At 41.8% G+C, this 12,411-nt stretch overlaps 1 protein-coding gene across 1 annotated transcript in view; it reads left to right on the plus strand.

The window, feature by feature from the left end:
- Positions 1 to 558: 558 nt before the first annotated feature.
- cacna1bb (calcium channel, voltage-dependent, N type, alpha 1B subunit, b) overlaps positions 559 to 12,411 on the plus strand; it is a 172,639-nt gene continuing 160,786 nt past the window's right edge. The window contains exons 1-3 of the mRNA XM_073477661.1: positions 559 to 839; positions 2,857 to 2,962; positions 6,464 to 6,603. Coding sequence (XP_073333762.1) covers positions 559 to 839; positions 2,857 to 2,962; positions 6,464 to 6,603 — 527 coding nt within the window. The remainder of the gene's footprint in view (positions 840 to 2,856; positions 2,963 to 6,463; positions 6,604 to 12,411) is intronic.

Consider the following 12,411-nt stretch of genomic DNA (forward strand, 5'->3'; position numbering starts at 1 on the left):
AGGACTTGCTTTATAGCCTTCAGCCCCCATACAGCGAGCGATCAAACAGAAACACAGGACAAGTGCTCGTGTTGGATGGGCTTGTCTTATTATTGCTTTCAGCTGGGAAAAGAAAACAAAGGGATTTCAGTGTTTTCTGGCGCTCCTGCTTATCTTGACTGACACCCGGAACGTTTCAACTGGTGTTTGGATGCTGACACGATGCTGTCAGGATTTTGGACGGAGACTGGCTGATGAGCTTTTATTTCAGCGTGATTTTTTTCCCCCCACTCACAGCCCGGCTGAAATGGATGCAACAGCCTCCGCAAAGTGAATAATTTTACAGCTGAAGTGCTTTATTGCTTTAAACTTTTACATTTCACTGAAGATGAATGAACGGAAAGGATCGAGAGAAGATGGTTTTCAATGAGGCTACCTTGTTTTTACATTCTCCAAAACGCAGCGCTTTCTGTACACTCTGCTGTGCTTTGGATGAAGTGTGTTTGTTGTGATGCGTCTCCCCTCCATTCCCACTGACACCAGTTTGGATTTTCCCTTTTGGATCTGTGCGTTTCCAGAATGGCTCGCTTCGCAGAAGATCTACCCACCCGGTATGGAGGAGGCGCAGGCGGCGGAGGGAGAGGCGGACCGGGCGCTGGGAGAGGGGGAGCCCGGGGTGGTGGTGGCGCTCCGGGCGGCCAGAGGGTGTACAAGCAGTCGATGGCCCAGAGAGCCCGGACAATGGCCATTTACAACCCGAACCCTGTCAAACAAAACTGCTTCACCGTAAACCGCTCCCTCTTCATCTTCCGTGAGGACAATCTCATCAGGAAGTATGCAAAGCGAATAACAGAGTGGCCATATCCTTCCTGAGCAGTAGCACCACGCACAGAGCAGGTGCATTTGTACCCGCTCTCTGTCCCTGCTTGGCAACCACACAGATGGTTGAAAAGCAGAAACACACCCCCACCCGCAGGCCTGTTAAGTTTAGGTGCTGTTTGGATTATATCAGATTGTGAACACCCGCCCGTGCTGTTGATTGACAGTCATTTTCGCCTGTGGAGTAGCTAAAACAGTGTCCGACCCGCGCAACGCTGACTGCACCTGTCGCTCCGCTTCTTATCTCTGTCCAACAACACAAAGATGTTTTCTCAATAGGTGCCGGCAGTGAAAAGACTTCGCACCCGCCCATTGTGTTGCCTTTTCAATTCCCAGCTCAATATAGAGCCTGTAGGCGTCCACATCCACTGATAAGTTCTTTTGTCAAAATGTCTGCTGTGACCTGTCTACCGGGCACGCACACAGCGATCCCAGCTGTAGTTAGTAATGATCAAACATCGGTATTGATTGACGCAAGCAGAAGTCGATAAAAAAGCTGCGTGCGTAAAAGGGCGATGCTCAGGCTGCGCTCACGCTCACTGTGCTCCGCTCCCTGTGTTCTCCAGCCATGTCAGCCTTAAGATGAAGCGCAGTTTATTTTGGTAAAAAGAAACCGCTGGTTCAGGGTTGCAGCACCGCCTCGTCGTCTTCATTTAGGAGCCCTCTCCATGGTGCTGAAGGCGCCCACGCTCACCGCTCCACGCCACTCTTTGAGCGCTGCAAAAATGCCCACTCCACTGAGTCGAGTCATGGTCACCATCCAAATCTTAATATTTTCTCCTTTGAAATAAGTGAAAAGATTCTGCCAGGGTGACATTATTCTGTGTGTTCCTGAAGCGTTTTCACTATTTCAAGATGGGAAAATGTCAAAATGAAGGCAGTGACATTTAATTCAAGAAAAGTCTTAAAAAGAAAGTTATATCATCTCAGATATCATAAGCATCTTAAATTTTTTGAGAAACCAAATAAATTTGATACTCAGTTGTAGATTAAAATAGACAGGTCCTCTGCTTGTACAGTTCCTTCAGAAGCCTGTGGGTTCTCTCAAAAATCCGATCATTGCTGTTGCAACAGTATGTTTTTATAATGAAATAGCAAAGGATTGAAAGCTGAAAACAAGTGAAAGACAACTTGTAAGGCATTTTGCCATATTTAATGAGAAAAACAAGATGAAATTAATATCTTTTTGCAGTGAAATGCCTATGGCTGGAAAGCCAGAGCATGTGTGACAAACACAAGAAGACAGCTTCTGCAGCTTTGTGCTCTGTGGATGACGGTGAGAACAACATTAGCTGTGGTGGAATAATAACGCTTATCAATTTGTCGGTGCCTTCTATAAGTAGATACGATAGACTCTCACTACACGATGAAAGAAAAAAGAAAAACCCACAGGAAATTGAAAGTCACAGCTGAAACGGTAAAAGTAGTCATTATACTCATTTCCCTTTAAACATTCACCGCCAGGAAAAACGTTGTCGTGGTTGCATAATCAGGGTAGTTGGGTGTCTTATGGGTAATAATTCTGCATCTTGGCTTTAATGGTCATAAGCTTCCTATTCCCTTGCAATTCTTAGTCCCTCAATAGGCCCTGACCTGCGGGCAATGACCCAGTGAAAATGGTTTGCAGAATGAGCCAAGCATTGAAAATGGTTGGAAATGATCAACCATCTGGAAGGATCATGGGCGCATGTATAGGATGCTTTCTCTCTAGAAAGCCTTCAACCAGAGCATGATGGGAGTTTTATGCTTAAGTGGACAGAATGCGTCCAAATTTAATTGCATTTTTCATACAGAATAATGCAGGATAATTTGCTTTTCTGTACAATTTAATGTCTGAAATTTAATTAGTCCTCAATTGGTTACTCATGGTAAACTCAATTATCCTGACTGAAAAGTAGGTCTTTAAACATTCCATAAGAAAATGCAGTTTATGATTCTGCTATGAAATGAAATGACATGAATGCCACTTCACTTTCAACTGTTCCTTAACCCTCACACTCCATTTGAGTACATGATCCTGGCTACAATTATTGCCAACTGCATCGTCTTGGCCCTGGAGCAGCATCTACCCGCCAGCGACAAGACACCCATGTCAGAACGTCTGGTAGGTGCTTCAACATACCTGTATTTAACGTCACTTTCCTTTAAAACATTTTTTTCCATTTTAATTTTTATAATGGAAAGGTATCCATTTCACATTCATCACTTTAAATCAAAGGACCCTTTCAAATAACAAGTGTATCAAAAGCAAGCTGGTAGATACAATGAAATAGTATAGATCACATTATATTCTCACTCATGTATTCCATCAAGTAAGCTGGGTCCACTTGGTCCAAATCTGGAAATAAAACATTTTTTTTGGGACTTTAAAAGGAAATGACAACCTTTCCATGATATATATTCTGTATATTATTGCTGTCTATTCATGAATAGTAGGTGGCTCTGATCTTAGCAGAAGTATTGTAGCAGTTTTTTTTTATCACTGATACCCCAGCCATCAAATGAGGTGTCACCCATGTACATATTAGTATCACATCTGAAACAGAAGTTTACTCCAAATACATATACATATTTTATGAATCTCCCGCCAATAAGGCACTATAGATATGGAAAGAACTTTTCAACAGATATAGAGAGTAATCATGTCCCAGCTTTGATTTCCTAACCTTTGTTAGTAGCGCCAGGGTCTCAGAGTAACAAGGGATTAACTTGCAAAGGCTTAATTGCAGCAGGACCTTTCACTCATCAGGCTGTGGGACACCTTGTGTTTGTCCCCCCCACCCCCAAAAGCTCCTCTCTTGTAAGTCAGCAGAGCCTCTCAGTGAGCTAGCTTTGATCCCTTTCTCTGGCTCCCTGTTCCCACAGCTGCTCACATATGCACTCAGTTTAAACCAGCATTTGAACTCTGACAGTCACGTTGCACAGCTAACCAGTCTCGGAGAGAAACCAGAGACTGCTGCGCAGGGAGGTCAAGTGGCACATCCCGCCATGTGCACCAGAGAAAAAAATGCAAAACAAAACTGAGTAGCATATCTTCATGGTTCAGCACTTTGCAGTTCGTGTTCTTGAGGGTGTTGTAGCTCAGGGGAGTTGGTCTTAAAATAGAGAGCCAGAGAGTATTACAAAGATCAACAGCTTGATGCGGAAAAGTCAATGAATTCCTTTCATATTCAACCACCTGCTTGTGATTCGAATTATCTCAGCGGCTGTGATGCAAATTCAGAAGTGAAGATGTTACAACTAGGCAAACAAAAAGGTAGCATTCAGCACCTGAGAAGTGATTAGAGTGGTTACACAAAGGAGAAAACAAGCATCCTCTCCCTGCCTCCTCCACCTCGAGGATGTAATACAACAAGAAGCCTTTTAATTACAACAAGGGATCAGCTATTATTTATGAAGCTCTGTCAACAGAGTAGGAGGCATGCTGTAAGTGGAGGCGATGATAGAAGCTATTCAAGAAAAGTATTTTATATCCATTGTAAGTCTTTAGCGCCATGATCCTTGGGGATTTCCCCAACAATCTTCCGCAAGTGTATTTATAATTCAGCAGTATTTTAAATGTTTGTTTGATAGATGTTAACATGCAACTAGTACAGACATTCATCCAGGCATCCCTCAGGCCCCGTCATTACATAAGACATTCAATTGTTTTGCCTATAAATCTTGTCTTTTTAAAGCGTATCAAAATGAATATACTGAATGTCACATTGATGCCTGTCATTGTTGAAATGTTGCAGACTCCTACGTCTTCTCTTATTGGCCAGGAACAGCTTATCTGCTTCTCAACAACAACAACAACAAACTGTCATTATTTTACCACCCCAGCCTTCACGCTTGATCCAGTAACTCTCGTCCAACATATCCATTATCACTGGATGTTCACTGTAGTCAGCCTGTGCTATAGAAAAGGTCACATTTCTTATAGTGCTCAGGCCTGTCACACTGCTTTTATGTGATTATTTATGTTGGAGGATGGGTGAAGCTGGGGGTTGGGGACACTGACTGTCAGGTTGTAGTATGCTGGGAGCAAGAGAGAAAAATCGAGGGGGAGAGGTTAGTGTAGGCGTGAGATATCCTCTGCTCATGCCCTGCAGATTGCTCCAGGCTCTTGCAGATATTAATGGAGGCAAAGGAAAAACTGTCATGTCATACGTGCTTGATCCAGCTGGCGTAGTTAAAGCAAGACCCATGGTTAACCTAGCCACATAGGGTAAATGATCAAACTGAAACACTGTTTATTGTTTGACACTTTTAGGGAATGATGCAGAGTGTCCAAATCAATCATGTCCACTTGTCTGTTGTGCATATGCTCTGAGTGCCAAAGTGCCCTTTCAAACGGCAATGTCTTTGTCGTGTTGGGATGATGTTGTGCTTTTGATTTCCCCTGATGTCACACTAGAGGGGCACTTGAGCTGGCCAGTTGTCCCCCAATACCATTATTCCATTCTTCAATTTTCTCTTAATGTCACATCAGAGGTACTTGAACCTTTCTGGTTGGTCAAACTCTTGACCCCAGTAGACATTTGTTCGGTCCATTTGCCCTTCTAGTTGGCCCACCTACTGTCATTTTTTCCCCAAGTATTTTGCCTTAAGTGTCCCCTAAGTTCTCCTGTGGTCGCTCTAAGTGCCCATCAATTCCATGCTGCATTTTTCTCACAATAACACACCAGAGGCGCACATGACTCTGATTGGCCCAAGTATCCCTTTGGTTATCCTGAGTACCCATTTTGGTTGGCTCAAGTGCCCCTTTGGTTGATCAAGATCTCTCTCTGGTCAGCCCAAAGGTCCCTGTGTTTGACCCTTTCTGATTTTTGCCCAAATATCACACCAGATGGGCAAGTAAACAGCCCAATCTCCCTCTTGGTTGGTCCAAATACCAACCTAGGAGGCCCAAATTCTCCTTTTGCCCATTAGGCCTTCTCGTCAGTCCACATGCCCCTAGGGTTGGCCCAAAAGACCCCCACGAGCTCTGCTGTTTGCTCCAAGCCTCTTCCAATTTCATGCTTCATATTGCCCTTATGAAAGGCATGTGCCCAAGAGAGGTGCACATACCTTTGAGGTGGCCCTAGATACCCGTAAAGCCAGCCCAATCTTGCCTATTTTTTGCCTAAGTGGCCATTTCTTTGACCCAGGTACTACACTAGTTAAATATCCTTATAGTTTGTCTAACCCCCGAACCCCTAAAATAGAGAGCACCTGGTCCTCAGAGACTGCACACCACTGATCATGTCCAAGGTGAATTTTCTTTTATTTTCGGCATTTAATGTTCTTCTATCAGTTGAAATTAAATTGTTAATTTTACATTTTTGAATGCATTAAATGAGCAGACCTGAAGCTCAATTGATTTTCCAAATGCCGTTAAGATCATGCTGTGTGTGCGTATTTGTTTTCACAGTGTTTACTCTCTTTCATTCAAAGAGAGGGCTCCACTTCCTGCATTTCTGTTCATACTGGTGCAAGATGTGAAAGGAGCCATCTTTCATTCTCTCCTTTATTTACCCCCCTCTTTAACGTAACGCTTCATTAACCACTCTCTTACCTCTAACAAAAAGATCTGCCCCTGTCACTCTCCTCCCCTCTCTGATTCTCTCTGTCTTTTCTGTAGGACGACACAGAGCCCTACTTTATTGGAATATTCTGTTTCGAGGCTGCCATTAAGATCATCGCCCTGGGCTTTGCTTTTCACAAAGGCTCCTACCTCCGCAACGGCTGGAATGTAATGGACTTCGTGGTCGTCCTCACCGGGTGAGTCCCTCGCCCGCTGGGTGTCAGTTGAAGATGGAAGTCATAAGTGAGAGAGTGGTTTCTTTTGTGCATATCTGCGAGTGCCTTGAAAGAGAGTGTAGTGGAATCACCTTCATCCAGTTAGAGCATCTGCCAACAAGCATCTATAATTTATTCAACAAGTAGCACAAGCCTCTAAAAGATGTGAAGAGAATCACATTTGTTGCTTTGGCCTCAAAAGTTCTGACCTCGACTTTAACACTGTTGGTGAACACCTGTCCACATACTGTGTGGCTTCCAACTTGGTGTCAACAGTTTGGGGAAGGCCCTTTCCTCAACATTATGGTGCCCTATACACAAAGTCTGTAAAGAAATGTTTCCATTTTGATTACTTGACCAGCTTGGACAGAGCCGTGACCTAAATCATGTCCACATGCTTTTGGCTATACAGCATAAGACAGGCATTTGGTTGATAATTTTAAATTTAATTTTGAGAATTAGACATTTGAAAACCTTTGTCTCACCAACCACACCAGATTACCCAGCCCTACCCAATAGACTTACCACCTGAGTGTCTGTATAGCAAATGGAAAGTACATTAAATGCGTGTTACATATTTGATATATGTTTCAGAAATAAGTACATGTTGTAGAGGTGGACTCCAGAGTTCTTTGACTGATGCTTTTATAGGTGAAAGTTGTGCATTTTATCTCCATTTTGAGCAGCTCTTAGTGGGGCTTGGATAAGAGTGGCTGCCTGGCAGGGGAGCTGTCAGACTCTGGGGCTTTGGAGACATGTAATGGCCTTAGCTGAAGGTGTTTCTTATTATCTGAAAGGAGTCAATGACAGAGCCATGGTCAAGCCAATAGTTCTGAGTAATTACTGCTGGGATTTCAACTTGGGCACCATTGAAGCTTTGTCTAGAATGTTATGTTGTTATGCTCCTTCTCTGCTTTTAACTATTGATGGCAATAATAATCAATATATAAATAAAATATATAAAAATATGTGTATAAGCTGGTGGTAAGATATTATTTCCAGTGAGCTTTTTTTAAGACATTATGTAACTTTTTTTTTACCTTTTTAAAGCAACACTATGTAGTTTTTCAACCTTAAAATAATGTTTCTAAACTCAGTTAAGTGGTAGAAAAACAGTTAATAGGATGAATGGTGACGTCTGTGCAGCCTGAGGGGGGTCGCGCCGGCAGAAACCGCACTGTGTAACTTCTCAGAGTGGATAGGAAACCTATCTGGCGTAAAGGCGTCTAGTGCGACCTGCTTTACGGCATACGTCACACGTTTATTCGTCAGTGGATTTAGCCAGCAGCTACTTCGATTTTTCGTAAACCAACGCCATGGCCGAGCCAGCTAAAAAAGCCAAGAAGGTATTGTCTGAGGAGGCGAAGAAAAGAAAAAGAGAAAGTGATATAATATGAGGACAGGATAAATACTGGACCAGCTTACACTCGGTGGCGCTAGCTGAAAGAACTGATAGCGACCTAGCCTTGATGCTACTGGATTTGTAAGTCATATATTACATATATACATATTTATTATCTTACCGACTTTTACTTTGAGTTGATTTGTTGTTATGTGGTGTTCATTGGGGCACTATTTGTCCACAGTTTATAACCATAATAAAGCCGGGAGATAATCTAATGCTGTCCGTTTCGATAGCTTGCACGTTTTCATGTAATGACTGTAAACGATGACTAACTTACTAAAACACTATGAACGTCTTGTCTTGAAAAGTTGCAGATTCCTTAGTTCATGCAGATAATCAACGTAATTGTTGAACAGTGTGGTTGGGAGGTAACGTTAGGCTATTGTTGTTATCGGTAACGTTAGCATGCTACTTACTGTTGTCATACGGAGTTGGTTGTGGTTATTACGCCAAACACAACGTCAACTTGCGATTGTATTTAGTAACTCCCGAAAACATAGTTATATTTTCAGACGTTACTAAACACATTCACGCCCGAGCGTCGTGTTTTGGAAGTAACTTAGTCGGTGCAATCACTACAACCAACTCGGTATGAGAATAATTCAAGCATGCTAATGTGCTGTGCAGCCTATATGCTATCAAACTACCAGCTGCTATCTCTGAATCTAGCTTGTTGTTGGCGCTCGGGTGAGGTTTTTTCAGACGATTGTGACCCACTGCCAGTCAAAGTTTTCCCCTCATGTTGTACAATGTAGGTTCTGATGCTCATACAGCGACAGCATATGACACTGGTAACAGATAATTGCACTTCTCAACCAGCTGGGGGTAGTAATGACTCCAAACTACCTAGTGTTGCTTTAAAATAACAGCTTCAAAATCATTTTGATGGTCCAGCGTAGTTAGCACCTACATTAAGTCTGACACATTGTTACAGACCTCGGATTCTTATTTATAACAGTGGTGTTGCTCTCAAGAAAAGTTGTGGGCGCCAAATCACAGAAAATGACAATTTCTACATAATGGTGCTTTAAGAGCTTTCATCATGTGTTTCATTTGTTATTCATGCAAACGTTCAGAGTTTGTGTGTCTCCTACTCCTGGCTTCAGCGAGAGTCTTTTTTAAAATTATTCTCTCAAAGACAGAATGCTTTAAGCTGGTAACCATTATCATTTACACACAAACTGACAGGTTGGAGATTAAATAATTGAGAAATGTTGATCCCCTTATATGAGTGCAAAAGAGCCCTTTAACTATAATTTAGCCCTAAAATCCCATAAAGCGTATAAAGTGATAAATGTTTTTATCCATATGGGTGCCTGAGTAGCAAGACATCTTCACCTTTTTCATCTCAAGGTGCATCCTGGTTGCTAGACGCTGCACACACTTTTTGCCCCAATGTCCCTAGAAATGTGGGACACCTGAAGTGCATAGTAGAGTCGCAACTTATTGTCTAAATTGAACCGATCCTTTTTAAGTTGTGCCCTTGCTCCTTGGAGTCTCTTCATATCTCTGGATGCAGGATAAAAGTTCAAAGAGGGACTTCTGCAAGAGCCACCATCTCATCAGGTGTCTGTACAGATCATGTTGATCAACTGACTACCAATTCCCACTGCTTGATGAAGCATGAGATTTTTACTTAAATAAGAGCCGCCTACAACAATGTAGAAGCGGGCTAATTATCCACTCATCAGATTTTTGTGTCATTCCTCACCGCATGGTATAACATTCACATGTTAGAAATGCAGCTGTTCATCCAAGTTCACTTGATGCTCAAAAATGCTACTTTGTTTTGTTAAATTTACGAGCGGAGAGATGTTGTCCTGCCTTTGTGCTGTATGAGGTTCAGACTTGGTTTGTGCTGTAAATAATAGCTGGCTCAGAAAGTCAATAAAAAAACTGAATCAAGGTGGATATTGAAAGAGGAACAGAACAAAGATTGCAGAGAGGCAGTGGCCGCAAGTGTTTGAGGTGATGAGAAAAACAGAAAAATCAAAACTCAAATGAAGAGAAGGAAGAGGATAGAAAATGATAAATTGCTTTGTAAATAAACACTAGAATTTGAAATTACACATGCATTTTAAATCAACACTCAGAAAGCTAGTGTTTACACTCAAAACATTTGTTTCAAGCCATAGCAGGCACATTAACAGTTGAAAAAGCCTTTTCTTATTCTTTCACACAGCACATAAGTGGGAAGACTGTGTGTGGAGCTGTGATTGGATTTAATGTTCTCCCGCAATACCTACACAGTGGAAAAATTAATGTGTGTTGGAAGATGAAAGGGGGCGTTTTTTAAATGCAAGGCTGAGATCACACAGAGGCACGATGCTCGGAGCCAAACACTTGAATTCCACTATCTTCATGTAGAAAGACACCAGCTGCTTTCAGTGCCATGCGATATACCATGTGCATCAATCACTTCACAGCAGTGGTACTTAGCGTTTGGGCTTTGCATTTTAGCTGCTTTATAAAGTTACAGAAGAGCCTTGCTCATGTTTTTAAAAAAGACAAAAAAGTTGTGATTATGCCAATTTCAGAAAATAAGATTGTCTAATCAGATAATGAGTTTAAAGGAGCTATGACAATAATGTATTGTTTCCAGGGTGTCATGTATCTAAAATCTGCTTCTCTAGTTTTTCTTCTATTGAGAAACTAAAGATAGAGAAACAGCTCTTTAGTGTTGGCTACCCATTGCTGACACAGCTGGATACAAATGAACCATTATGTTGTGTATGTGTGTGTCTCCGTTTGGTTGCCAAGCAACCACAGTAGATAATGTGCCTCAGCGTGATCGGGGGTTTCTGTGTGTGTGACGCTCTGTTTGCTTTGTGCTCGACATGCTCCTGTGGGATCGGGGGGCTGAAGGTGTCCAGACTGAGCCCACATGGATTGGAAATCAATCAGATCACCTTTGGATGTGGTTTGGCTCACCAGCTCGCAGTATAAGTAAAATCTGATCCTTGGAGAAATTGTCCCGATGGCCAATGATAAAAGCAGTAAGACTTTTAACCATGTGCTCTGTTGTTCAGCCTCCCTAAGTGTAGCTAAGAGGATTAAACAGACTTTACTGCACACCTGGGTGTTAAAATCTGTTTCTGCTTTGTCCTGTGTAGTCCAGAGAGGAAAAAACAGCCTGCCGGCAAGAATCAGTGTTGTAATTATAGTTAAGTATGGCATAAAAATGAAATGATTACTTATTTTAAGCAGCAAGAGGAAAAAAAATAAGTAAGTGACAAACATTGGAGACTGCCACCACTGGGTGCTATTGATCGACGCATGAATGATTGATAAAAAAAATTAAGTGCTGGGTAATCAATCAAAAGTGACTGGAGTGGGTTTTTATCGATCTGACTGGTCAGAAATCTAATTTAGAAGATGTAATTGTGGCTGTGATGCGAGGGGGAAATAAATAATCCTGCTTTGTTTGAGATTAAATTTGCTATTTGCTGCTATTAATCATTTTATATGATATAAGTTAATAATGTGTGTTACTGTTTTCCAATTTGCTAAGACTCAGTATTAGTTCTGTCTTTTGTACAATTCTAGTACTGAGTTCTTAGGATAATTATATTGATACAGCCATGCAATTGTAATGAAAGGATCTAAATGATAGTGTAGCTGGAGGCAGTGGCAGACCTTTTAATCTGTCCTCATCAGGCATTAGGAGCCCTTAATAAGAGAATAAATCTACCAAAGGCCTAATCAATAGAACACTGAGCCGGCCAGCCCAGAAACACTGAGGCCAGATGAGGAGCCAGATGTGGCCAGTCACACGCCGAGTACAGCAGCGTCCCTGACATGAAGAGAACGGGTGAGAAGCCTGCTCTACTTAGAAAACCATTTTCTTTTTGGAGCGTTTCTAACATTTGCCAGTGTGAAGCATTGTGCTCACAGAAACTGGGGAATCATGACTCAGTGGCTGAAAAAAAAAAAAATGAAAAAATCCAAGAAGAAAGGGATTAAATGACACTCACACTTGGACTCTTAGTGTTTGGTTTCTGAAATTAGAACATTTGTTATGCAGTCTGTAACCAGCAGGCCTTTCTTCCTTTTTTAAAGAGCAGAAACTGGTAGAATCAGTTCAGGTAAATAATTTGTAAAGCCACACAGTGGCACAGAGTGTAGAAATGTGGTCTCTTACATTTTAAAATTTAGCAATTATTGTGAAAGTCAAGAAATTGATGTATAATAATTTTAACCATAACCATAGAGTGTAATCAGCTCTAATTAGCAGATTTTTAATATCTTCTGTGGCTTTGGAGGAGCTTTGTGAAGTCAGAAAAAAATACTTCAGTGAAATCACCTGGGTATCTCAGGTTTTGCTCAGGGACTAAAAAAACAGAAAGCATGTGTCATTCTTAGGGTGTGGAGTTGGAAACAGGTGG

The sequence above is a fragment of the Pagrus major genome, chromosome 12, assembly GCF_040436345.1.
Source record: "Pagrus major chromosome 12, Pma_NU_1.0".
NCBI lineage: Eukaryota > Metazoa > Chordata > Actinopteri > Spariformes > Sparidae > Pagrus > Pagrus major.